Source organism: Balaenoptera musculus, chromosome 14 (genome assembly GCF_009873245.2).
Source record: "Balaenoptera musculus isolate JJ_BM4_2016_0621 chromosome 14, mBalMus1.pri.v3, whole genome shotgun sequence".
NCBI lineage: Eukaryota > Metazoa > Chordata > Mammalia > Artiodactyla > Balaenopteridae > Balaenoptera > Balaenoptera musculus.
In genome coordinates, this window is record NC_045798.1 from 65,158,476 (window position 1) to 65,186,236 (window position 27,761).

Sequence of the window (27,761 nt, forward strand, 5' to 3'; positions counted from 1 at the left end):
CCCGGGAGAGGGCGGACGGAAAGGCGATGGGTGTGAAGGGGAGGTCTCGCTCAGGGACTCGGGTGGCTAGACAGCAGCTCGGCCACCCGGGAAAGCTCACCCAGGGGAGGAAGGACTGTTTCGCAAGCGAGGCTGGGCAGGCGCTCTGAGCTGGCCCATCGGCCCTGGCACGCGGCTGGGCCTGTTAGGAAATCCAGGAGCCGCTCTGTCTGCTTTCCAGCAGGCGCCACTTCTCTTTCCACTGCTTTGCTCAATTCACGGCCCGGCTCCAGGGCCAGGCTGGCGGGTGGGCGGGCAGGCTGGGCACCCTCTGCCGCAGGCCCGGTGCCCGGAAGTGCCCACTCCTGCCTCGGCCCGTGTTAAGGGTCCCCGGGCCTGGGCTGCAGAACTGCGCTGATCAGGCCGGCCGGCTATCGTGGCCATCTCGGGTGGGAGGGCAGGGTGACTCTCGGGGAAGGATTCCAGACTGTTTCCTTCTCTGTTGAGCTCCAACGCCCTTATCTCCTTTCCTGCCAGGCGGGACTCCTCACTAGTCACACAAAAGAAAACCCCACCCAAGACACACAACCCCGCACAGGCTTGAAGGAGGAGGGCTTGCGTCTGGTTCCGTTCAGGCTACCCGTTTATCAGTCAAGGGAGCAGTAAGTGTACGTTGAGCTCATATCATATATTTGGTCCAGAAGGGGTGGAGGGGCAGGTTGAAGAGACGAGGCCATCCAAAAAATGGAGCCACCTTGGAGGCTGTCTGAAAGCTCTTGGCCCTGTCAATCAATTGAGATGTTTCTTGCAGGAAAAACAACCCAGGGGAAGGGGGGCAGGCAAAGGACAATTACACAGTTCAGCGGCAATTGGGATAGAGATGGGGGGTCGTTATGGGACTAAGTAGAACAAGGGGTGGGAGACGTGAGTAAGAATAAGCATGCACTGCACAGCCCCTCGCTCTAGCGTCTTGCAGGCATGAGTATTACTCCCCATTCACAGAATATGGGGATACAGGAATAATAACTGGAATATGGGAATATAGAAAGCTGAAGCCCCAGGATGTCAGCTGATTCTGCAGTTTACAAGGCTTGTCGCTGTGAGAACTGAAAGTACAGCCCAGGCCATGCAGCTCCTAACTCTGTCCCAGGCTTGCTGTTGAGCCTCAGAAGGGCAGTCTACCCACAGCACATTCAGATTTGCTGTGGGGCTGCGCTTCCTGGAGGCAGGGGGCTGGCCTAGTTGACCCCTCAAGTCCTCATTCCAAGCTAGCGGCTGCGGCAGCTTCTACAGGCAAGTTGCTATGGGAACTATAACTTTGAATTTCCTGGCTCTGGGGCTGTGAAAATCACAACCTGAACCTTCCGTTGATGTGGGTTTCTCGATTAATTTCCTGTTTGATTGTTTACTTTAGAGAGCGGAAAATGCCTTTGCAGGCAGCTAGTTCCCTCCACCAAGACGCTTATCACACCCTCCCCGCAAAGCCAGCAAGGTCAAGTCCAGGCCTCAGGTGGGCGGAGGTTGGGGGGCGGCAGAGAGCCAAGGGAAGGGGCCAGGGGCCAGGGGAGGCCCCACTAAGAGCAGATGGCAGCCCGGGCCGCCCTCCCCTTCCCTGCCCTCTCCTTGTGCCGCCCGGGAATCCCAGCCTGGTGGGCGCCCGGAGAGACTTGTGAGTTCAGAGACTGGCCCCGTGAGGGGTGTCTGCCCACTGTCCCAGGCCTCAGGCCTGGGCCCCAGCCAGCCCAAACCCCTCCCCTTGTCTCAGAGAGACATTTGATGCTGAGTCAGACGCAAACTGCAGTCATTCCTTCCGAGGGGCGTCCAGAGGGTGCTGTCAAGGGGGTGACGGTCCCAGGTGCCACCCCGTGCCTCCAGGCCCGGCACTCCTGGCCAGGCTCCCCCAGAGGAAGCTTGGAGAACAACTGCTTTCCCATCTGCCTCTCCTTCAACTGCTCTCCCCAGGGCCCCGCCAGCAGCCTGTTAACATAATTCCGTCCTGTTCCGGCTCCCATCCTTGGAGAGCGGTTCTCACTGGCAAGCCCAGGTGAGGCCAGGTGAGGCCCTGCGGCAGGTATACTGATCTGCAGTGATAACCGCCTCTCGCTGGGAGCAGGGCCGCTTTGCCGCCTTCAGAGCCCTTCTCCTCACTCCACCTGCTGAACCCCTCAGAGATGGGCAGGAGCACTTAGGCACCAGGAGGGGAGGTGGAACAGGCCAGAGGTGTACTAACTGGTCGGGTGGTGATGGGGGACGGGGGGCTCCCAGCCCCTCAGTGCCCCTTCCCTTGTCTAGGCGACTATTATAAGGTACCCTCCTAATCAGGGCACTTTTGAAAGCGAAAGGAATATTACTAATTATTTGGGATGAACACAAGAACCATCCCAGGCAAACTGGGGTGTGTGGTCACCCCACCTTTTGCTGACCTCTCGCCATTAGTCATATTTATGTGGGACTTACTCATGGGGCAGTGGTTATGTCCTTTGACTTTGGAGGCAGACTAGACCTGGGTTCCAAAGCCGGTTTTCCATTACCCGTGCACTCGTGGGGAGTTCATTTCACTCTCCATGCCTCAGTTTCTACCGTTACACAATGAGAATAATTACAATGGTATTTAACTCAGATAAACTGGTATAAGGATAAAATGGATTTTAAAACATGCACAAAGTTCAGAGCTTGGCATCTGGAGTCAGCACTCCAAAAAATGTAAGCCAGGTACTGACTCAGGACCTGGAAGGTGTGACTCAGCCCTCAGGAGACCCCTCCTGAAAGGTAAAACCTCAGGGCTACCTCAGGCATTTTATGTTCACCCTTTAAGAGAGATCCATGGACATCAGGGCAGTGAATACAGAAGAGAACAGACAAGGCTTCTAGAAGGAAAGGCAAGGGTATTAAAGGAGAAGCTGGAAGGTGTTGATAGCAGTCACGACCAACGTCCTTGATGTTTCAAACCCCGACGCAGGGTCCCGGGAACTCATGTCTGCAGGGACTACGTGAACAGAACTCGCCTCCTGTCCAGGCTACCGGCCAGGGCTTGGCCCCCAAGAGGAGGCATTGGAGCCATGGCCCAGTCCTCTGGCTCTGGTGTCTGCAGAAGGATTCAGTGTCTGCTCTGAGCCCCAGATTACGTTTCCACCCCCTGGGGCCAGCTGTGGGATGAAGCATTCCCCCATGTGACATTTACTGTGGCCACTTTGTACGGGCGGTTTGCAAGCTCTGCAGGAAGGAGGCTAATTATTCCCTCCAGGGCGCCTGGTCCACAGTTAGGGTGCCTGCCCGCCTGCCCGTCTTAGTTAGGAGGGCAGACAGCCAGACCACAGGGCACAAGCTTGGACTGAAGTCCAGTTCAGAACCATGAATTTCCTTGACATCTGACCATAGCTGCCACACCGGGGCTTCTTATTAGGCTAGTGGAAAAGTGACAGTTGGGGCAAATTCCCCTATGCTGGGGATGTCTGAAATGCAGGCAGTCACAGAATGATGGTAATAAGTAATGAATGTAAAACAGCACTAATCTCCTAGTTGCCCAGACAGGCCGGGCAGCGTGAGCATTCCACGGGTACCTATCCACAGCCACACTAATGCTTCTTGTCCGTTTCAGGGAATGACAGCCTTTGTCTTATTTAAGGCTAATCCAGGCATCAGTCCTCTCCTCTCTCCCGCACACTACGCGCTCATCTCTGCCCCTGCTCAAGTCTCTCCCGCTGTACCGACCATTCCCCTGGACCCTGGGCCAGTCTCTTTTTCCTAGCATCCTACCCTTCTTCTCTTCCATAGGCAAGTCCCCCGCCCCACCCCCAAAAAAAGAGAGACGGAGGAGGAAAGGAGAGTGAGAGAGAAGAAAGAACAGAAACCCCCAAAGAAAAAGCAATGGTCAGCTCTTTCTCTCTCCACTTCCTGACTTCATTCTGTCCCTCCAGCTCCACATTACCCAGGCTTCCACCCACCCCTCCCTGCATGAAGTCATCATGGCAAATGTCGCCTGTGCTCTCCTAATCACCAAATCCAGGGGGCCCTGGTCATTGTTCATCTCACTTGACCTCTCTGAGCTTTTGACACTGTTGACCTTGTCGACAAGAAGTGACCTTGACTTCTTAGCACTCCCTTGGCTTCCATGACGTCACGTTTTCCTGCTCTGCCTACTTGCCTGACCACCCTCTTCCTCCTTTGGGGGTTCCTCCTCCTCTGCAGCCCTTACGATGTTGCTGTTTCCGGGTTTGGAGCTCTTACCATCTTCTCTTATTCCACGTCATTCCCCAGGTCGTGTCACACCTGTGGCCTTGACTCACACCTGGGCACTGATAATCACAGATGGCCAGTCTCCCATCTTCCCTGGTGACCTGCAAGGACGGTGGACTCAGTATTTCTAACACTGAACTCATTCCTTTTTTCCAGAACCAACTCTTCCTGCCTTCCTAATATCGTTGGTGGCACCACAGTTTATTCCGCTGACAAGCCCCAAACCCGGGGCTTATCCGTCTTCTGCATCGTCCTTTTCCTCACTTTTACTTCTGCCTCCTAAGCTATCTCCTCCCATTGTCCCTGCCCTCACTCGAGCCGCCATAATTTTTCACTGGTCTCCTTGCCTCCAATTCTCCCACCACCCCACCAGCTCCAGTCTACTCTCCACACTGCAAATAGTATCATCCTACTCACCAGTTGAAATTCTTTTCAGTGGCTCTGCAGTCCTTTAGGATAAAATCCAAACCCAGTAGCATGGCATGTAGAGCCCTTTAGGATGTGGCCCTGGCCTTCTTTATCATCATATGCTCTCTCTCCCCCAGCACCGTATATTTTTAGCCTCTTGAAATACTTGTTATTCCCCAAGGCACTCCATTAGTTCACCTTTTTTTTTTTTTTTTTTCTTCTTTTGTGCATATGCCATGTGCTGCCACTTATGGCACGTGCCTGGCGTGTTCTTCACCACCACTATTTCGTCCCATGCTCCAACCCCATATACCTAGCGCAATCTCTCTGCTTCTTCCTACTAGACTCTAAGTTACAAGTTTTATTCTCCTTGTTATCCAGGTACTTACACAGTGTTTAGTACATAGTAGGTGTTCCATAAATGTTGTCGAAGGACAGCTGGCTGGCTGAATGGATGGCTGGATGGTGAGTGGGTGAGAGGGTAGATGGGTGGATAAAAGAATAGATGGCTAAATGGATGGATGAATGGATGCATGCATGCATAGATGGATAGATGGTGGCCAGTGCAGAAAAAGAATAGGTAAAATCAATTCAGTTTTGTGAAGGCCCGGATTGATTATCATCGCCAATCAACAAAATTAAGAATTATGAGCTCCAACCAGCGAAGTAAGAATTAGCTAATGTGGGAGAAATTAAAATAATTCCCCAAGAAAGAGGATGCTGACCCAGGGCTTCTAAGCACTTTCTAGTTCTTCCCAGACTTACTGTCTGTCTGGCTTGTGTAAGTCACGGAACTACTGAGCCTCGGTTTCTCTGTCTATTAAGCAGAGATAATAATGCCTGTGTCCTTTCCCTGTCTCCACAAGAGTGTCACGGGGATAAATGTGATGGTACATTACAAAGTGGGTCGAGATCTTCAGGAAAGATACATGTTTATGAAGATATACATTTAATAACAATAATAACACCTTGCATTTGAATCAAGCTTTGCACTTTTCAGAACTCTTTCACATGCATTATCTCCACTGACTCTCGAAACAATTCTAGGTAAGTATTATCCCCATTCTCAAGTGAGGAAACTGAAGTGCAGAGTGACTAAGTGGCATGCCCGGAGTTACTCTTAGTGAATAGAAGCCAAACCTTCTGCACGTTTTTGATGACAGCCTCTTGTGGCTAGATTATCTCCTTCCCTGCCTCCCTGAAGAGACCCAGATGTAATTGACCCTCTTCTTGAAGATTCAAGGTCGTTATCAGGAGCTGTCCTCTAGACTCAGCTGTAGGTGCCGGTCCAGGTCCACCAGAGGCACAGGGTGGAGATGCCCTGACTCGAACCTGAGGGCCCTCCCGAGATGCAGGTGGCCCTGTGCAGCTCCTCGCCCCGGCCACCATGCTAGACCATGTGCCACGCATCGGGGCCGTCTCCTCTGGCTCTGCCTCTTTCTTCTCCCTCTCCCCATCTCTCCACCGTCAAGGCTTGTGCCCATCACTGTGGCTTCCTCAGCGCCTGGAGACCTGCACCTCCCACTCTTACTTCTTCTTTTTCTCTCTCCTCTTCCCATGACTTCTTCCATGCTTGCAGGGTATACTGCCACTGCCCTTCTGTAGGCCCAGCCAGCCAATCAGAGCTCTGGGTTTGTTCCCCAGCAAATCACATGCACTCTGAAATCTCCTCACTTTTGCTCCTTTGTTGCTGCACCCAGCCTACCCTTGACTACCTGCAAAAGAGGGGCTCCTGCAGGTGGGGACTTGCTGAGCTTTTACTGTGGCTGCATTAGGCTGTTTGGGTTTGTTCTACCAGGGTTGGAACCAAGCTCTTGGTGAGCTGAGGTGGTTGGGGGAGCTGGGGGGGCGGGCTAGAAGAAACTGTGATCTCCAGCGCTCGCTCCCCTCCCGCACAGGAAGACAGCCCCAGGGTCCCTCCATCAGCACCCTCTTTCCCTCCCCACAGGGTGGCATCCCAAGCAACCAGCCTGGCTGCACTGTGGGCACACCTTGGGCGGCATGGCCCTGCCCTGGCTTCCTTCCCCCCGGGGACTCCGAGGTGCTCCCACCAGGCTGTCTTTCTCCCTTTGCTGTCCAGCCGCCCACAGCCTGACTCCAAGCACCTTGGCCTCTCCCCGAGGGAGGATATGAAGGGTGTGCCCACAACAAGTCTCCGGCAGAGACAATAGGACAGGAATGCATTAGCTTCCGAACAAACACTGTGTGGGCTCGCACAATTGCCTTGGATTCTCGTCCAAGAAACACATTTCGCTGTTCCAGGGTGCCTGCCCCGGCCCGCCCACACTCCTTTCTGTGCCAGAGACTTTGATGAGTGGACTGCTCCTCCCCCCCACCCCGGGGGCCTTCAGCCCCGAGGTCGGCAGCCCTGTCTCCTCCATCCGCACAGCTTTTCTTCCAAAGAGCGATAGCAGAGAAGAGGGACAGTCCTGGCCAGGCAGAGACTGGCCTGCCCACCAAAGAGTACCTGCTCCCTGCCACTGCTTTTAAACCATTTTTAAATCGTGGTTTAAAAAAAAGCAAGCATAAGGTTGACCATTTTAGCCATTTTAAAGTGCACGGTTCAGTGGCATTAAGCACATTCACATTGCTGTGCAACCATCACCACCATCCGTCTCCAGAACTTTTTCATCTTGCAAAACTAAAACTCTGTCCCCATTAAACACTAACTCCCTAGTCCCTCTTCCTCAGCCCCTGACAACCACCATTCTACTTTCTGTCTCTATGAATTTGTTCCAGGTCCCTCATATAAGTGGAATCCTACAATACTTGTCCTTTTGTGACTGGCTTATTTCACTCAGCATAAGGTCTTCAAGGTCCGATCATGTCGCAGCATGGGATAGGATTTCCTTCCTTTTTAAGGCTGAATAACATTCTGTTATATGGATGGACCACATTTAGTTTATCCATTCATCCATCAGTGGACACTTGGGTTACTCCCACCCCTTGCCTGTTGTGAATCATGCTGTTGTGAACACGGGTGGGCAAGAACCTGTTCAAGTTGCCACTACTTTCTGAGAGTTGCTTGGAGTTAAATGAAGCGTTGTCTCCAGAATACCCCAAATAGAACACGCATAAACAACAGAGTGGGCCCCCCTCAGTGTACCAGCAGGGATTCACTTATCTAGAAACTGGCTGTCTTTTAGGAAAGCAAGCCATGAAGAAATGGAACACAAAACAGGTAAGTTTTGGCCAAGACAGAAAAGAGTGGAAAGGTGTTGCCCTTGGACACTGCCCATAAAGAGCAAGTCAAGGACGGATTCCTGAGAAGCCGTTGATCACCCAGAGGCACCGGAGCCTCTCAGAGTGACACTGACAGGGGTCCTGGGGAGGGAGCCTCCTAGCGTGTGTCAAGTGCTCCCCCGGGGTAAGGCCAGCCGGCCTCTCGTTCCACCACACAGAGCAGCAAGGTGGGACTTCCCAGCTGTGATGATGGGGGGCTGAGGGGACGTCCTCTCTGCAGCCCTTCAGCTCTAAGGCTCCAAGGGTCCACCCTCTAAAGCTGGCAACGGACAGGCCGAGATAGCGTTTGGGGGAGATTAGGACGTGGTCTGCAACACCCACTCCCCTCCCGAATGCTGCATCCCAGCAACTGCAAAGGAAAAGTACAGTGAAAGTCTCCCAGTCCTCCCCCACTTCCTTGAGAAAACCCAGCAGGCCGTTTGCGAGAGGGCCTATCACTCGATGTGATTCTTGGCTTAACACAGACTTTCCCAAACAACCAGTGAAAGATAAGGTTGGAGGAGAGGCTCTGGGGTGAGAGCCTGCCCGCAGCCCTGCTTGAGGGTCCCCACCCTGAGTCTGTCCCCCCAGAGCCCAGAGCCCCCCAGGGAGGGAGCAGGCCTTCCGGGGTTTGGGTGTGCAGAAGGGAGGAGGTAGTCCAGTCACTAAGATGCGGGGAAGGAAAGAAGAACAGGAAGCCCTGGACCGGCTCTGCAGTTCTGAACCGTCACCGGGGAGCAGACGGAGGGCAGGCGGGCCTCGGGCCGTAGAAGGAAAGAGGAGACACCTGCTCGTGCGGGCACAGTGCTGGCAGGAGCACGAGGCCCCGCGAGGCTGTCCACGCTGTGCGGGCAGAAGTCGGAGGGCCACTTGGAGGGAGAAACAGTCACATTTCAGAGCATCTAGTACTTGTCCGGCCCCGGCTGTTCATAGTATTTCCCATCATGTTACCGCCCATGTCCCGAAGCCCCAGGACCCCTAAGAAGCTGGTCTCAGAACGGAACATGATCCCAGGTTCATCTCGATTTCCCATGACAGGCATTACTAGCACCTACTATGTGTCAGCCAACATGCTAGGTGCATCCAGAGCAGGACCCCTTTCTTCCTTCCCATAAGCTCCCAGTTCTGCCTGCTCCCCTCGCCCCCAAATGGCTGCCACCACCCACTCTGTCTCTGGGAGTTCCCTTCCCAGCAGATACCCCACTTTCCCCCTTTCTTGTGATTTCTACCAGCAATTTTTATTTTAAGGTTTCTCTTCCTGCTAAGCACTATGGGAAACCTACGCAGGAACAAAGTTACCATCAGAAAGAAGTCCCAGCAAACCTCACAGAGTTCCCTTAATATTTGTCCTCATGTTCCGTGCAGAGTCAGTGGGGCTACGCCCACCTTCCCCCCAAGACAGTTAGGGCCCTCCAAGTCCTGGAACCAGCCCCTCACAGAGCAGGCTGGGTTGGGTGCTGGACCAACCCGTGGTCCAGTACCCATGACTCGGTACGCCTGCTAACAAGGTGAGTCACCTCCCCCCAGCTTTTTCCAGAACCTGCTTCCAGGGTTTTCTAGATGAGAGAGGTCCTTCCTAGTGTGACCCCCAAAATTCCCCCAGACACTGACTCAGTGAAAGCTTCCCTTGGCTCCCCTTGAGGGTCTGCAGCCCTGCGGGGCAAGAAAACTCCAGAAGCACACACCGGCATGGGGAGGAGGGTAGACAGCTGTGTGCTGCAGAGTATTCCTCTGTGCAAATGTATCCTCGTAATTTAACCAGTCCCCTTGTTGGTAGCCATTCAAGCTATTTGCAAAAGTCCACAAAAACCTTATATCCATGTCATGGTGCATATGTGGGCAGCAGGGGACACGTGTGGAATAAACTCCTGGAAGTAGTATCGCTGCTCAGAGGGTTTGTACACTTGTAGTGTTGATAGTTATCACCAAATTGCCATTTAGAGAGTCATATACCAACTTCTGTTTCCACAAACACTGTACGTTTGCAGACACATTGACTATAATTTTGTGCCGTGTCTGCTCTGACAGGAGAAGTCTGTGGGGTGGAGCTATCCAAGTCCCGCTCACTGTTGCCTTTTCAAGCGCGTGCACTGGGGTGAGTTGCCCTGGGGCTGCGGCTCAAGGCTAGTCCCTCCTCACTTTCAGACCCTCCCAGCTGGGTGGGTTTTCTCCCTGCTACTCAAGGCATATTTGTTAACAAATACTTCCAAGTGCTTACTATGTGCCAGGCACTGTGCCAGGTGCCGGGGAGAGAATGGACCAAACAGGCCTTGCCCTCCTGGAGCTTGCCTTCCCCTGGGGGAGACAGCAGACAAACAAACAGATCGTATGTCAGGGGTGAGAGATGCTGAGGAGAGAGGTAAGCCAGGAGGTGAACGGCGGGATCACTTACACGCAGGCCGGTCAGGGAATCCCTGGTGGATGAGGTGATGTCGGGGCAGAGCCCTGAGTAAACTGAGGAAGGAAGGTCTGCAGACAGGCGGTGGCTGAGAATTCCTGGGTGACAAGAGCACAAAGGCCCAGAGTCACAAGTGTGTCAGTGGGCAGAGCGTGCCCACCAATGGCCGTCAACGCCTGTCACTGCATGGCCGACACTGTTACCTTCCCCGGGTTGTCCCTTGCTCTCCACCAACTCATCTTTTGAGCAGCCTGAGACCTACCTCTGTTTCGGTGTGTCTACCGTGGGACCAGTTAATGCCCAGCCCTGCAGAGATACGAAGAGGAAGGAGGTCTGGTCCCTGAGAGCATCTCTGGTCAGAGCAGCCCACACTGATCTGGCCCCTGGACTCATTTGACATTTAATACATGCATCTTCAGCCCCCCTGATGTGACCGCTTGTGGCTTCTGCTGGGGGAGACCCTGGGCTGGGTGGATGGCTGCAATAAGACAGGAGAAGGGGGAAGTTAAGGACGGTGTGTGGAATTTGGATTTCGAGTCTGCAGTGAGAACAGTCCCCGGGTTGTGTGTGATTTCACCCTCCTTGAACGCGTCATGCCCAGATCAGAAACCTTGACTCTAGTTCTCGGTTAGTGGACAAGGAAGCTGACCCTAAAAATGCCTTCCTCTTGTGCTCTCTCCTTACCCTCCGCCCTTCCTTTAAAACAAAAAACAAAAACAATGCATAAATCATATCGACCCACATTTATCGAATCCCTGTTGTTGCCAGGAGCTGTGCTAGGTGTTAAAGGGCAGCAGAGATGAACGTCACACTGCCCTGCCTTCAGGAAGCCACAGTTCACACTGGAAGATGTCTTGCCACTTGTGTGGAATGCTGAGTGGTGGGAAAGCCAGGGGGTGCTCGGGAGTGAGAAGCAGGAGCGGGCGCCATGGGCTGGAGTGACCCAGAAGTCTCCAAGGAAAGCTGGAAAGTGACCTGGGAAAAAATGGGGAAAAAGGCAGAAAATAACAAATATTGGTGGTGCTGTGGAAAAATCAGAACCCTAGACACTGCTGGAGGGAATGAAAAATGGCACAGCCACTGTAGAAAACAGTTTATCGGGTCCTCAGACAGCTAAACGTGGAGTTACCACATGACCCAGCAATTCCACTCCTCGGTGCGTACCCAAGAGAGATGAAAACCCATGTCCACACAAAAACTCGTACACAAGTGTTCATAGCTGCCTTGTTCACGAGAGCCAAAAAGTGGAGACAGCCCAAATGTCTATCAACTGATGAGTGGATAAATAAAACGTGGTTCATCCATACAGGGGAATATCTTCCACCCCCAAAGAGGAATGACGAACTGACACAGGCTACAACATGGATGAATTTTAAAAACATTATAAGTGGAAGAAGCCATTCACAAAAAAAATCACGTATTATATGATTCCATTGTATAAAATGTCCAGAATAGGTAAATCTATAGAGATTAAGGACATTAGGGGTTGCCAGGGGGTTGGGGGAGAAAGAGGACTGACCGCTAATGGGTACAGGTTTCTTTTGGGAGCCATGAAAATATTCTAGAGTTAGTAGTGATGGTCGCACAACCTTGTGAATCTAAAAGTCACTGAATTGTATGCTTAAAAATGGTGAACTTGATGTTACGTGAGTTATGTCTCAATTTAGAGAGAGAGGGAGAGAGATTGAAAGAATGAAATGCAGCACATAGAGGAGAGCCTGGATGGGGGGTGGCCTGCCCCGGTGCTGAGCCTCGTGGCCGTGGCCTTGGTCAGGAAGCAATTCCGGCCTCTGGAACGGTCTGCATGGCTTTGCAGGCTCACGGTGCTGGGCCCGTGGAGAAGACTGCTGTGATTTCTGCAAGTCCTCCTATAGCCAGGGCCCAGGAGCACCTGAGACCATGGCTGAGCCCCTCTCGCTAATCAGGAAATCTATGCGAGTTTCATTTTTGCTGACCAGCTGTTCATAGCTGATGATCCCAACATGCTTGCCGCTGCCTTCAAACCCACCTGCGGCCTTGCTCTGCCGTGGCCTCTAGTCAAGCCCTCTGACCTGGCCGGGACGCCCACGCTCCGTGACTACGGCGGTCCTCTAGCTGCTTAGATCCCGTCAGAGAAATCACTGCTTCCTGGGGCAGTGCTCCTGCTGCCCTCCGGCCTTGGTGGGCTGCCTCTCTGGCCCGCCCCTTGGAGATGTTTGTTCTGGGCTGCAGGGGGATGAGAGCAGCGCACCACCCTAAGCGGAATTCTCTGCCGCTCTCTTCCAGCTCTTGCAATCTCAGGATGTGAAGGAAGATGCTGTCCTGTGCTGCTCAATGGAGGTAAGCAGCGTGGCTTAGACACCTCCCACCTCAGACCCTGTGCGTCCCTCTCGCCTTAACAGTTATGGGGGCTCAAGGACCACTGGAGGCATCCACGGGTCCAGGGCAAGGGCGTGTCGAGCGGGGCTGGTGGCGGACGGCTTCCTGAGTGGATGTGGACTTCTGCTGGAGGAGAGGGAACTGCCGGTTCTCTGGCGGGAAGGATGGAGTGCTAGCATCGTCCACTCTCCCTCTGCCCCCAAGACCACCTCCTCCTCGGCCAGGTGCGCCACACAAATGACTTAGGAGATTCTAGGTGATGCCCTGCCCCCACATGTCTCCTTTGGTGTGGGGTTTGGGAGGAGGTGCTGAGGCTTGAACCCCCAGGTCGGCACCATCCGCTTCCAAGCAGCCCCCATGGGAGGTCCCACTCCTGTTCCCAAGGTGTGACCACTGCTCTCCGGGATCTTCCTTCAGACACTTGGCTTTGGCCCAGTTACAGGGACAAAGCTGTGCCTTCAGAAAACAGTCCAAGGGGACTTCCCTGGCAGTCCAGTGGTTAGGACTCTGCGCTCCCTCTGCTGAGGGCACAGGCTCGATCCCTGGTCGAGGATCTAAGATCCTGCAAGCCGCACGGTGTGGCCAAAAAAAAAAAAAGAAAGAAAACAGCCCAGGGACATTCAGAGTGGAGTGTGGTGAGGAGAGGCGCTTCCAGGGCCCACACCCAGGGCACGCCGGGGCTCCAGCTGGGTACCCTGCACGGGGCTCCAGGCAGGGGAGATAGGAGAGGAGGAGAAAGCATGGTCCCTGCCTCCAGACAGCTTGTGGTCTGGCTAGAGACAGAGACCTCTGCCACATGCACAGAGCGGATGGGACGGTGTAGAGAATAAATACGTGTACAGAGCATGCATCCCTGAGGAGTTAGGGGAGAGGTCAGAGTGGGCCAGAAAGGTCAGGGAAGGTTTCGTGAAGAAGGCAGAGCCTTGAAAAAATGGGTGGGCTGAGGCTGGAGGTGGAGCAGAGACAGGGACTTAGATTATAGGGAGAGGAGCTGCAGGGGCTGCCGGCCGACGGTGTGCTGATCCAGAGGATCGGGGCTCCTTCTTCCTAAGGGGGCTTTTCGAGATGACCAGGGGCCTCTCTTGGGGGCAGGCCCTCTGGCTGGCTTTCTGGCCCAGTTCATATTTCTCTCCTCCCCTTCATGTCACAAGTGTGGGCAGGGGTCAGTTCTGGGGGTATGTAGGTGCGATTGGGGGCAGGAGAGAAGGAAAGAGAGAAACGGGAGACCTCATCCCTGCTCTCAGGTTCCACACGGACACATGCAGGTAATAATGACCCAGTTCGTTTCCAGAGGGACATCCCAGCAAGTGAAAATTGACACGGTGCCACCTGATCACTCTTGAAGGAAGCAGGTCACACAGCCATTGAGGTTGTGGGCGATAGTCAAAGAAGGCTTCCTGTAGGAGGGGAGGCAAGTGGATGAAGGGAGAAGCAGCGTGTTCCTGGTGAGGACTCTTTGCAGCCCTGGGCAGCAGGCCATATTCTGACCCCTCTTATTCCTCCGGAAGATTGGGTATTAAATGTGGGCTCTCACATTGGCTGTGTCCACCCTCCACACTCTCCATCCTCCTGCCCTGTGGCATAGAGGCCTGGGCCTGCACCTTCCTGGGATAATCCAGCTATTTCCCGTTCCTGCCCCCAGCACCCCTAACCAAGGTGGGTCAGGAGCCCTTTCAGGGCCCAGCTCACGTCCTAACCCCACTTCTCTGCCCGCAGCTGCAGAGCACAGGCCGACTGCTGGAGGAGCAGCTGCCCGAGATGATGGCGGAGCTCCTGGCCAGCGCCCGCGACAAGATGCTGTGCCCCTCGGAGTCGATGCTGACCCGGTCCCTGCTGCTGGAGGTCATCGAGCTCCACGCCAACAGCTGGAACCCTCTGACGCCCCCCATCACGCAGTACTACAACAGAACCATCCAGAAACTGACAGCCTGACAGCCAGGGGGCCTGGCGGGTGGCCCGAGGGCAGCTGGGGCCCTGGTGCACAGAGCCAGATGGACAGGCGGGAGGACAGGGGTGGCCCTGCCGGCAGAAAGAAATGGGGAGGAAGGCAAGCGGAGCCGGCGGCCAGTATGGAGCCAGACGGGGAAGGGACCAAAGCCCTAGGAGGAGCGCCCCCCTACCCGAGCCCCCCAGCCCGAGCATGCGCCAGCTCACACCAGTAAGGGAAGCATGTTTCTTCCTCACGGTGGCCCGGCCCTCCCCCTCCTCACTCCCACTCCTCCCCACCCCCTCCATGCAACATGTCCCCGGCAGGGCTGTGTGCAAGGGGTTCATCTCTGCGACTCCTTAGAGGCCTTGGCAGCCCGCACGCGGGGTACAGCTTGGGTCAGAAAGGACCTCAGAAGGCTGAAAAAGTGGGTCGGGGACGGGCTTGCATTGTTCCCGCATGCTGTCAGCCGCAGTCGCCAACTGGCAGCAGGCGACGTGTAGCAGATGTCCGGGAGGACAAAGGCAGGCACGGTCCCCACCAGCCGCCCGTAATTGATGGCCTTTGTCCTTACGGCCGAGCTGGGGGACAGAGGCGGTCTCCTCTAACCTTCATGCTCCACCCTCCCCACTTCCAGCCTCCCCCCTTCAGCCCCCAAGCTGCAGGCCCAGGGGGCCCGGGGGCGGGCCTGGGGCCTGGAGGGGAGATGGAGTTTTTCGTTCTACTTGCACTCTTTTGTTTCATTGTGTTTTATTTTTTCAAAAGTCAGCTGCTTTGAAGTCTCCTCTCTCAACGCAAAGGGCCCGCAATGTGATCACACAGTCAGCACCACGAGGACCCCCTGATTAGAGGGAGATCAAACCCGGCCCCCTCTGGAAGGATTCTAGCCACAGACAGCTTGCCAGTAGCCAATTAGGGTAATTGGAAACTTCTGCCCCGACAGGGGAACCCGCTGGAACCCCGTGCCCCTCAGCCCCCGGCTTCCAGTACCTCTGTTGTCTCTTTTTCTAGCTTCCTCCCTCAAAGGACTGATACTGTCGCTGCTGGGAAAGCATTAAACCCGTCCTGCCCCGGGGCCTTATAGTGAACCGGGCTCAGAACCAGGCTGGCGAATTAAAACCAAAACGCCCGGTGATGCTTGCCCGCTCCACACACAGGTCTTGTCCCAAGCTCTCACTGGAGGGAGAACTGGTGGGCCCCGCAGGGCTCCCCAGGGCTAGCTAAATGGGCTGTGTCCGTGCCCTAGCCGATAGCCACGGCCTGTGCCCCGGGAGGGCTGTGGCACTGCAGCCCCAGGGCTGTCGGGAAAGGGTGAATTCATTGAGTCGTGGGGACCATCAGGGGATCCAGCAAGCCACCAGCTTTCCAGGCTGGGAACAAGGCTGGGGGTTCTTGGAGGGGCCAAGTCCTGGGAGCAGCTCCTTCTCTGATGGCTAGAAAGGAGGACGCGTGTTGGGCCCTGGGAGGCTGGCTTCGGGTTGTCACTGGTGTCCGCACAGCCCATCTCCTGGTCTGGAGCCCACGCGTTGATGAGCCCCTGGAAAGCGACCTCAGAGCCCAGCATCTTCCTCACTTGCCCCTTGGTTGAGGCCAGTCCTTCTCTGGGTCACCTTGGAGGCCCGCTGGTTGCCTGGTCCGGTCAGGCTGGAGGAAATTCCCTTTGTTGAGTCTAGGAGAGCAGGCAGGTGGGGTGGGGAGCAGCTTCCTCCGTACTTCCTGGCTTTCCCCACCAGCTGCCACCTGCCTGTAGTCCCCAAAAAGAGCCTGTTGGGGACAAGGCATGGGGGCACGGTTTACCTGGAGTGGGTCGGTCACCTCTGCCAAGGAGCCCACGCTGCCCCTGGCCTCTGCCTTCTCCCTCCTGGCCCCTTCCTCTCAAGCTTCTCCTCACTGCCTTTCCTCCTCAGCCTACACCTCTGGCTCAGCCTGGGGCCCGGGGACCCCAGAGGCCCCACAGGAGGCCTTGAGAGAAGGGCCAGGCTGATGTTAGGGTGCTCAGAGAGGGCACCAGGGAGGTCATGGTCCCCAGGAGTCGGCGGCCCAAGCCGGGCAAGCAGCCATGCCCTGGCAGCCCTCAGAGCGCCGCACCCGGGCTGAGATGGGCCCTGCTTCCCTCGAGTGGTGTGTGTGTGTGTGCGTGTGTGTGCGTGTGTGTGCGTGCACGCGTGCGCGGGCATGCACGAGCACACCTACTGAGAATGAAGTAGGGCCCTGGAAGAAGAGAGAGGCCTGCGAGTGAGGTCGAAAGTCGAGGAGGCAGGGGAGGGGGGTCTCCCACCCCTACCTTGGGCTCAGAGAGTGAGCTTTATGAAGGGGCCCCAGATACCACGGACTCAGGGGGCTGACGTCCCCTCGAAAGCCAAGCAAGTAGCATCTTGGGCACTGTGAGCCTAATGCCCTTCCTCCTAACAGCCTTCCTTGGTGGTCTTGCCTCACGGCCAACCCCTCCTTGACTGTTAGGACCAGGGTGGGAAGAAGCGAGGTATAAATATGTAAACATATATAAATATATTTTTAATTACGTGTCGTGTCACCGTGGCTCCAGACATATGGTTTGCCTAGTATATTCCATTGCTTGAAAGCGCTTCCTGGCCGATCCGAATAACAATTTAAGCTGTTTTTCTAAATGTGGGTTGCTGCTACTTTTTCAGACATGGAAGGAAAACATTAAAAAAAAAATTTTTTTTTTTTAAGGAAATAACAGTAAAGCCTAAAATCTGAGACACTGAGGCAGCTTCCCACGGGAGACTACTCAGACGGGAAGTGGGGGGCAGGGGCGGGTGCCCCCAGACCTCTGCCCCCTCCCCAAGCCAGATCCCCCCTGCTGAGTGAGGGAGGCCATATCCAAGTTGACCTCTGAATGTATTTGATGGGAGGCTAAACTGGATATTGCGTTTCTAACGCTTGCGTGGCTTTCCCTCCTCGCCTGTGGCTTCCTTGGCACAGAGGAGGCAAAGTCCAGCCATCTGATGCGGGTCCTGTCTCGGTCTCTCCCCCGACAGTCAAGACGAGGTAGTCATTGTTTTCCTCTCAGGCAGCCGGCCTGCTCCTGCTCCCATGGCCTTGTGGCTTCGCCTAAGCTCTGGGACCGCAGCCCCAAGAAGGCCCCCAGCCTCCCCTGGACAAGGCGGGACCCCACCATCCTCCACGAGAGTGTGCACCCCCAAACCCACCTTCGTCTGCTCGTCCTTCCTTAACCAGTCTGTACACCTTTAAAGTTTGGGGAATCGTCCTGTCCATCCATGTAAATGTAAATGTTGGCCGAGTCGGTATTTATTCTAATTTTTATTTTATTTTATTTTCCCTGAGGGATGGGGAGGGGGGTGTGGGAAACGTACCACTGATCACGCCCTGGGCAGCTGCAGGGGCGGGGGCCCAGACAGCCAGGCCGCCGCAAGAGCAGCCCCAAGGGGCTGCCCAGACGCCAAGCCCCAGTCTCTTATCTGGCATCAGAAGCCGGCCAGTGTTCCTCGTCCAACAGACTGTCCGGCCTGCCCATGGAGGCCTGTCCCTCAGCTGCCGGCACTCTGTTGGGAAACCTCAGGCTGGGCCTTTGAGGATGCAGATCAGAGAAATGGCAACTTTCCTCTGCTCGGGACACTTGCACAGAAGGGCTGCCCGCTTCGCCCGAGCCAGCTGGGAGCCTGGTGACGGGTCCTACCTCCCCGGAGCAGGGGCCTGGGGCTTCCCGCCAAAGCTGCAGCAGAATCCTGCTCATGCGACCACCTTCCCTCCCTCGGTATGTCCTGCTTTCCAGCTGAACCCAAACTACAAGTGGGTTTAAAAAATAAACCACACCAAAAACAAAACTGCCCTGAATCTGTGTTCTTTGTGTGTTTGGCAAAGGAAATCTCTCCCAAAGGCTTTTGTGCCTCAACAGGTGCTGGCAGAGGCCTCAGAGGAGCCCCTACCCAGGTGATGATTCCCCACGGTTGGACCACTGTGGGGAGGGGGCGCCTGGGGGCTGGGGAGGGTGGGGGAGGAGTGGTCCAGGATACCATGGGTGAAGGAGACGTATACCCCCTTCCTCCCAAGCTTGGGAACTGTGGCCTATCCAAGGTGGGAGGATTAAGCCAGTCCTGCACAAAATCACTTTTCCGCTAAAGACTTGGTTTGCTGTGTGCTTAACCACTCCACTCCCCAAACCTACCCCTCCCATGAAAAAGTCACTGTGACATCTGGCAATGACCCATTTTAAAAAGACTGAGACTTGAGCCTAGCCTAACAGCCTCTAAAAGTCAGCAGCAAGTGGCTGTCCTGTCCCCATGAGTCAAATCAGTCTTTCATCAAAGGGTCCCAAATCCCTTCCATGGCAAGACACTGGGGACACTGCCTCCTGGTAACAGGTCCGCCTTGGGGGTTCTTGCTGGCTGGAACTTGCCAGGCTTTCAATTCCTCAGAGTGGCAACCAGAACATCGACACCCTTCGTACTTCCCTGGTCTGGCCAAGATGGTAGCCAGGCCAGCCCAGGAGCCTGGGGAGGGTCTGCGGAGACTGGTCCCTGCCCATTACTGAGTCACATGACAATGTGCAGTTCTAGCCAGAAGTACACAAGTTGGTAGAGGGAGATAACTTTTTTTTTTTTTAAATTTTTGGTCTCGTGCCATGAGGCATGCAGAATCTTAGTTCCCTGACCAGGAATCGAACCCGTGCCCCCTGCAGTGGAAGCGCGGAGTCTTAACCACTGGCCCACCAGGGAAGTCCCAAGGGAGATAACTTTTTAATTAAACAATTGACCTTTGTCAGCCCGAAGTTTTTTACAAAAATACAAAGGGGTAGGAACAGAAAGTGAGGTCAAAATGAAAGGTGTTAGAAGGTGGGGGAGAGGGTAGGGAAGGAGAAATCTTACTGTACACTGTTCACCAAAAAGGAGAAGAGATTTTTCTGGGTGATTTAGTTCTGGTTTCAGAAAGTTCTAAATTACTGAAAATTCTGAAACAAATACTCCAAATAATAAATGTTTCAATTCTGCATTTCACCGCCATCTCTGCTGATATGTGTTATCTGTCGTGCTGAGGGTGGGTTACCTTTGTACTGGGGTCTATAGGAAGGAGGGACGGGAAGACTATTTTGGATGAATAAACTAGAACACGCACACACACGACTTGTAAGGCAGTACCAAGGCAAAGATAGCAGAAGAAGCAAGGATTGAGATGGTAGAAGGGGAAGAAGTGGTTATACTTTAATATTAAAGGTCTCTCAACCCCAAGGGTTCTTTTCAGGGCCCTCCATACACTGTCTCAGGTGGTTCAGTGATACAGGCAGATGAGCATTTTTGATTCCCATTTTACAGATGAGAAAACAAAGGCCCAGAGAGGTGACACGACTGACCCAGAGCCCAAGGCCGATCAGTGGAAGAGTCAGGGGCCAGAGTGAGAGCCAGGTGCCCCTTCCCCCTCCCAGAAAGCGGCTGTGTCCTCAGCAGCCTCTGCTCTGACTGCTGTGAGCACCACCCCAGGGAGCCGGCCAGTCCCACCAGCCACACAGAAGGAGGAGCCAGCTGCCCACTGAGACCGCCATGGGCAGGCTACAGGGTCTTCCTTCCATATCCGTGGAAAGGAGGAGCATGGTGAAATACCCCAAATCAAAGGATTGCAGAGGGGTGGGGAGGAAGAGGAGTCACATTGCAAAGTTTGGTGCTATTCTATAAAAGGATTCATTGTGACATCTTACAAGCTGTCTGGTTGGATTCCCTCCAGGCCAGGGGTCCTCAAGGTGGGTGGGAGGTGAGGGAGACCCTCCTGGGGGGCATATCCAGGGGTGGGGTCAACATCCAAATTGCCTGGGAAATTTTTCAAACTACATGCTAAGAAAGGACACACACATAAACCAACGTTTTCAGAATTCTGGCGTTAGGGAGCCGCTCTTCTTACTGGTGGGCACACACGGTTGAGGCCGCCAACCGCCACTCCAGGAACACAGCACGTGATGAGCACAGAGATCAGGCCCAGGAATGCAGAATGAACACATAGAAACAGTGGGCAACGTTGCTGCCTTCCTTACCCCAATTTGCAGTATTGGGACCGCTCATCCAAGCTGAGACCAGGCTGGCCAGCACATTGGCAATGGGGGAAAGGGCTCCAGGATGGTCCCGGAGTGTGGACAGAGTATATAGCATGGACTCAGGGCCATGTTATGACTCTCACGGGCCCTGGGCCCTTATATGCCTCCATAGGCCCTGCCTCCTTAAAATAATATAAAAATTGTATTTTATGACTATATTGGTATAAAGACAAATATATTAATATTCCTTATTAAAACATTTCCTTTCAACTTAAAAATCCATTTCTTAATTCTGATTTTGAAAGAGCTGAGAACATCTTCCAGGTCCCTAAAGTTATCTTATGTCCTAGGTACTGTGCCTGATGCATACATCAACCCTGTGTGGACATCTTATCTGAGCCAGAAATCTCACCTTCCCCTGCTGCTCACCTGGTCTCAGCATGAGCCCGGACAGAGGAGTGTGGGCGGGGGGGTGGCCAGAAGGCGGCTCATGCTGCCGCCTTCCAAGGAAGGAATTGGCCTGCTCTAGAAGCAGATGCGGTAGCTGCTTCTGCCCCAGACTGGCCGCCAGCCAGCCAGCCCGGGGTGTGAGGCAAGCAGCTGTGTTTGACTGGCCAAGAAGACTCTGGCCCAGAGAGCCTGACCCACCACACAGCCCTGGCTCCTTTCCGCAGCCCTTTCACACACATTATTTGGTCTCACCAGAGCCCTGTGAAGGAAGTATATACAATTCTTATACCCATTTTACGTCTGGGAAAACATGTTTAGAAAACCAGACCCTTTGCTTGAACGGTGCTTTGTAGTTTTCAAATATATGATCTTGTTTGATCTCACAAATAGCCCTGGCAGGTGACAGATATTTTTTACTCCATTCTAAAGATAGAAGAAACAGGCTCAGGGAAGCAGGGGCAAACCCATGTCATGTGACCCCCAGGCACAAGGGCCAGGCCTTGAGAGGGGGCTGGTGGGCATGTATGGGGACTAGGCTGAGGACCCAGGTTCCTGGCCTCCAGCACCCATGGCCACCTTGGGACCTGAGTACCCTCACCCTGCTGTGTCCCCCAACTCTAATTGGCCCACAGGCTCCCAGGGGCAAGCAGGGGCTCAGGTCAGGGTTCTTGGACGCCCTGGTGACCAGCAGAACATTCAGTGACATGGCCCTCAAAGGTACGCAGATGGATGGGAGAGAGGCTCACGGCCTGGCGTGTAATCAGTGCTTTTCCTGTTTAACCAGGGCCAGGAGCAGACTCTGCTGTGGGCTCAGCTCAGAGGAGAAGGAGAAGCGCCGGGGCTGAGGCGGGGACAGGAACTCCTGAGGCACACGCCGGGGAAGGAAAGGGTGCTTGGAGTCTGCGTGCATTAACTATGCCATGCAACTCTGTGCAGCTAATTGTGTAACTAACAAGCTTGAAATCTCAAGACTTACAACATGAATGTTCACTGCTCTTGTTTAAGGGTCTGCAGATGGGCTGGGGTTTGGATCACATTGGCTGGATGGCAGGGGACCCAAGCCCAGTCTCCAGCCCATGGACAATGGTTGGAGTTACGGACGTGCATCTCCTCTAAGAAGTTCTCCATGACAGCTCCCCTGGTCGGGGTTACAGGTGCCCCCTCTGGGTTCCCGCAGCTCCCACGGAGGCTTCTACCATGGCCCAGCTCGCTGTGTGTGACCATTGGCCTGCAGGTGGCCGACGCCCACTGACTGTGAGCTTGACCTCGTCCGCTCTGCATCTGCAGCACCGAGCCCAGGGCCTGGCCCAAGCAGGCGCCGAACAAGCATGTGGGTGCTAAACAGGAGAACCATGACAGCGAGGTCTGGGTAATAAGTGACAGAGGGGCTGGGGGAGGGAAGAGCTGAGGTGCACCTTGAGCCAGGTCCTGGAGGGGGGGCACCCAGAGCAGCGGAGGGGTGGGGACCCCACATGGGACAGGGGCTTCCAGTGGGGAGGGCTGGGGGGTCCTAGGGCCCTGCGGTCTAACAGTCCAGAGAGCCTGCAGGTGGGGGGACTGCTGTGCTGCGAGGCGGGGGGGAGGCCAGAGGCACAGGGAGCACAGACCGGGCCTTTGTGCAAAAGAGAAGGTGCCCTTCCTCCCTCGGGGGTGCCCAGCCCCGCCCAGGACCTTGGGAGCTGTCCGGACCCCTCATCTGGGCCCCTCGGGTAGGACACAAGCTGTGCACTGCATGTGAGATTCTCTGGGGCTGCGTGGGGTGTATGCACAGCGTGGGGTGTGTGTGTGTGTATGTGTGTGGTGTGTTTCTGATGTGTGTGAATTTGCACTGCAGTTTCTAAATCTTCTCGGCTGGTCGGCCTCTGAACAATGAGGGGTGTGAGGGTCCTGCTTCCCAAAACCAGAGACGCGGGGTGTCTTTCAGAGGAGGTCACGGTGGCTTTCACCCTGCTCCCTGGGACCTGGGCTGACACGGATCCCGCAAGATGCCGAGAACAGGCTGTTGTTCCCCGGTGGGCAGGCCACAAGCCTGCCTTCCTTCCCTCGGCTTATTCCTTAGTTGGTGAGGGGAAAGGTGTGGACAGAGAGAAAGGAGGAAAATGTTCCCAAGGGGGTCACGGGGCCTGGTCACCAAGACTGAGGTCAGAGGCAGAGACCCAGGAGGACCCCTGACTGTGGTCACAGGAGGTGCTGCCCTTGGAGGAGGCCTGATTCGTCTGAGGAAGGGGCGTCCCACCCAGCAGGATGACGAGGGCTCCGATGGGACCACCAAGGAAAACTCCAGCTTCCTCCCCAGAACGCTCTGTGGTCCCTGTAAATCGGCCTCAACCACCCAGACAGTGGGCTTCCTTCCAGGAGCGGCAATCCTGTCAGACCCTGGTAGGGAAGCATCTCTGGAAACGGGATCTTGGAGAGGAGGTAGGACTTGTGTCTTCATCTGTCCCAGTGAAGCTGAGGACAGGGCTGCAGGGCGACAGGCGGCTTCCGCTTTCAGATTTCTGACCCTCACCTTGTGCTGGAGCCAGGCTCACGCAGTCCTGGAAGGTCCCTGTGGCTCTAGGGGCTTGTTTGAGCAGGTGTCGTGAACTGACGTTTGCCAGGGAGAAAATGCCCCTCGAAAAAACTACGCTAAAAGCCGCGTAGGATCTAGAGGTGACGGCTTACTCTACTCTCCCGGGTCCAGCTGCACCAGGAATATTGGATTCTCCTTTGGGACTTTAGTTTTATTAGGCACACGGCCAAGGATGGGGAGCAGGCCAAGAGGGGGCTGGCGCTCGACAACCAAGGGGAAGCTGCTGGAGCCGAGAACATTGTGCCCGAGAACGCTCTGGGTGTACACATGTGACCTCAAAAGCCAGACATGCCATCGTGGGAAAGAAAAAATAAACAGGATGGGGCGGACTGGACGTTGAGAGTGGACTGTGGACACCCAGATCCAAGGACACTGTGGGGACCAGCAGACGGTGTGGCAGGGGGTAGCTGAGGGGAACACAGGGGCCTGAGCACCAGCCCCCCACTGGACATGTTCCAGCAGAAGCTGGGGCCCACTGAGGACCCCGTGGTGTCAGAGGATTCTCTCCTTTCCGGGGCAGGGTGTGGATAAGGGAAAAACCCACAGATCCCTTCCATCCTGAGGTTCTGAAAAGGGACCAGGGCCTCTCGGGATGCCTCCCAGGAACTGCTCTTCCTCTCAATCCCTGGAAATTACTTAATACTTCCTCACTCCCACCCTCCTCCCTGCAAATACTCCAGGCTATCAGGGTGTGGAGGGGAATTTAGAGCCCACCCTCCCATTTTACAGGTGAGGACACGGAGGCCCTTACAGAAAAGGGACTTGCCACGGTCACGGTGGTGCCAACATTCATGGGCGCGTGTTGAACCAGGCACCCAGCTGAGCACTTCCCGGCTTCTCACTACAACTCCTGAGGGCCCTGTCTCCATTTCACCTAGACTGAGAGAGGGTCATGTGCCCCAGGTCCCACCACTAGAAAGAGGAGGGGCCGCATTCTAACAGGGTCCCCTCTGCTTCCAAAGCCCTTGCAGGTGACCCTGAACCTCAAACCTCGGTGTCCCACACACAGCGATAAAATCAGGTAAGTCCACTGAGAAGTGTAGATGGTCCCTCTCAGTGATGTCTGCCGGGATTATTCTAGTGAGGCTGGCAAGTCATTCAGTGTCTCTGAGCCTTAGCTTCCTCTACTGAAAGTGGGGATACTGAGATCTACCTTCTGTCTTGCTGGAAGATTTGGATAAAAGTGCCTGTCTTCTGAGTCCTTTGCAAATGACAACTCTTTCCTCTTGACCCCCAGGCTCTCCTGCCTCACTGGCGTGTGGCTCTTCTTCTGGGTAAAGGGTGTGCACACAAGCATGTCCACTCTGAGTGGGACATGACTGCTGAAGTTGGGACTTCAGGTGTTGGCCTGGCCACCTCCATTGAGGCACTGATGGGTGAGCTGACCTGTCACCCACACATGATTCGCCCCCAAGCATCCATCAGCTGACCTTGAGGGCCCTGGGAGACACACGAGAGAGACCACACTCCTACACCCCCGCCCACACTCAGGGCCAGCAGGTGTTCAGGCCGATGCGACAACCCACTGTGTGCCAGGTCCATGCCGGGATGAGGACATGGCGGGGAATCAAGCAGTCAGGGGAGGCTGCTGGCAGAGGAGGCGGGCAGGTAGGGAAGGGACAGTGAGGTACAGTGGGTGACCACACAGAGCTGCACGTTCTGGTGATGCAGTCGTCCATCCCTGGGGAGGGGGAGCCCAGCAAGGTGGTGGCCTGGGGACCAGTCTCCTGGTGTGATCTGATGGGGGGCCAACCCAGCACATGAGGTCGGCCTCAGGGTGGGTTCACGGTGCATAAGCAAGTGCCGTGTGGGTCAGGTGGGTGATGGTTGAAGCTGGGCACAGTCAAGGGCAGCCATGCTGTGGGAGGGATGGACCAGCCAGACCCTGTGGGAGGGCGTTGGGTGGGCTGGTTAGGAGAAGCCCCTTGCAAAGCCCCCGATGTGCCAGAGAATTAGAAGCTAGATCTGGAGGAGTGAATGCAGGAAGGGGGCGGGGTCCCTGCAGAGAAAATGGGAGTCATTGGAGGCTCCTTATCAGAGAAGAAATGAAATTAGTGGAGATTAATCTTCCTTCTGTACGCAGAATGGATTAAAGGGGGAGAGAAACAGTGAAAACAGCAAGAAAAAACAGTTAATTATGCAGGCAGGAGGCACCTCGATGGGGAAGAGGGACTAAACCAGAATTCTCCGGTTCTGATTGTCACACAAGGCCAGCTCTCTCCATCCCAGGCGCCTGGCATTGTCCAGAGCAGAGCTGCTGTTACACATGCATTTATTGCCTGTTGCCATAACTTGCCTCTTTAAACAGAAAATATTTCATAAAATTTTTTTTGGTCAAAATCTTTGTACAGGGGATCATACCCATCCCTGAGTCCTCTCACAGAAGGCCCCATGTGTCTCACCCTTTCCTGATGACTCAGGCTCATTCTGACACCACTCATTAGTAGACTGGACTGTAATACTGGGTTACCCTCAGGGATTATCAAGGTGTATCCAGTCTGCTTTGCTTTTGTAATTACTGCATCTGCCTTTTACAGTTTCTCTGCCTTCTCTCTCATCACACAGCCCTTCTCACTCCTATCAGTATACCTGTTGTGGCCTGAGAAACTAGACCACCAAACTTGTCAGAATTGTTTGTGAATAAGAGCAAATAGGCTCTGAGTGAGGGCCCGAGGGACATTTTTATGAGCAAAGGGCAGGAGCTTTACTGCGTGAATGGATGTTTCAAACAACCATTTCACCCACTAAGAAACCATTTTTGCATACTTTCTGTCCCCCAGTGACTTCCAAACGTAGTGGATCCACCAGATACGTAAGGTTTTGCCAACATAACCTTAAAGTTGTATCAGCCCATGTGACCCTCTTGGCGGCCTCGAAGCTGATGGGGTGGGTCTCACCCTCATTCTCCAGGGAGGAAAGGTGAGCCTAAGGGCTGGGGTGGGCCAAGGTCAGACAGCGAGTCAAGATGAATCTCATGACCGGCCTGGTCACCTTGCCTCAAGGCCACCAGACCTCCCTCCATAAGAGCCGTGGGGAAAGTGAAGCAGATGCCCCTGGACCGGTGGGAAGAACACCACACTGGGAGTCAGTAGATCCAAATTCTAGTCCTGGTTCCAGACTCACCACCTGGGTGCCCGTGGAGCCATTGCTTCTTTGGGCATCAGTTTCTCCATCTGAAAAAGAAGGATGAGTATATTCGTTTGTAAAGAATCCTCTCTGTAATTCTTGAGTTGTCTTTGCTTATTAGCAGGAGAAGGAGGGAGGGAGGGAAGGAGGACAGGAAGGAGAGAGAGAGAGAGAGAGAGGGGAGATATTAACAGTTGCTCTGCCTGATCCCCACCTGGGCCCCCCAGGTCCCCTCAGTCTCCTGATTTGGCTCCATTATGATGTACCCCTTCCCCGATCAAGTTTATACCTATGACGCATCCAGTAAAGCTATTAAATTTCAGATTAGTCAACTAAGAGTCGACAGGCCTTGGGTGAAAGGCCTGATGATAATGACAACCTACAGATGCAAAGCTCTTTCCAGGAGCAAAGGGTCTGGCCACCCAGGGTTACCATCCCATTCACAGGAGGGGCTACAACCCAGGGAGGGGTTCGGCTAAGAGTAAAATCACTTTTGGACTGTAAAATCAACAATTCTCTAGCTACTTTTGTCTTTGGCACCTTCTTTCTGCCTGTGTCCTGAGCCAGTTCCTCTGGCTTCAATCCTCTGCTTTCTTTGTCTGGCACTCAAAGCCCCCAGGCTGCCCAGGAAGGTCACTCTGAAGGGAAGCAGAAGGTGGGTCCTGCCACTTGCAACTCAGTCGAGGGCACTCCCACTTGAGCGGGACCAGGAGGAAAGGCAAAGCAGTGACTGGCTGAAGGCATGAGGCGGTGTGTCCTCTGACCCCACCCACCAGCTGGACAGGTTGCCCAGCGTCAGGGCCCCTGCCTGCGGCCCCTTTCCAGCCCGAACCGGTGCTGGCAGAAGCCCCCGGTCTGCTCTGCTCACCGGAGCCCCATGCAGTTTGCAGAGCCCTGGCCCTTTTTTCTTCCTGCAGTGACTCCACGGGTCTGGGGCCTGAGCTTGGCGGCTTTCCTGGGCTGCTGCCTTATCGATTGTTTCGGCTCCCTTTTTGCTGGGGATGTCAATTTAGTGGGTTCCCGGGATGGCTGTGTTTTAACCTCTCACCCTGGTCTAGACTCCGTCGGCTCCCGCTGTCCC

At 54.7% G+C, this 27,761-nt stretch overlaps 1 protein-coding gene across 5 annotated transcripts in view; it reads left to right on the top strand.

Annotated features, from left to right (window-relative positions):
• Positions 1 to 18,337, top strand: part of CTIF (cap binding complex dependent translation initiation factor) — a 304,506-nt gene extending 286,169 nt beyond the window's left edge. For all 5 annotated transcript variants that reach the window (XM_036822931.1, XM_036822928.1, XM_036822932.1 and 2 more), the window contains 2 exons: positions 12,509 to 12,562; positions 14,318 to 18,337. In XM_036822931.1, the coding sequence (XP_036678826.1) occupies positions 12,509 to 12,562; positions 14,318 to 14,533 (270 nt within the window). In that variant the 3' untranslated portion in view covers positions 14,534 to 18,337. The remainder of the gene's footprint in view (positions 1 to 12,508; positions 12,563 to 14,317) is intronic.
• Positions 18,338 to 27,761: the final 9,424 nt, after the last annotated feature.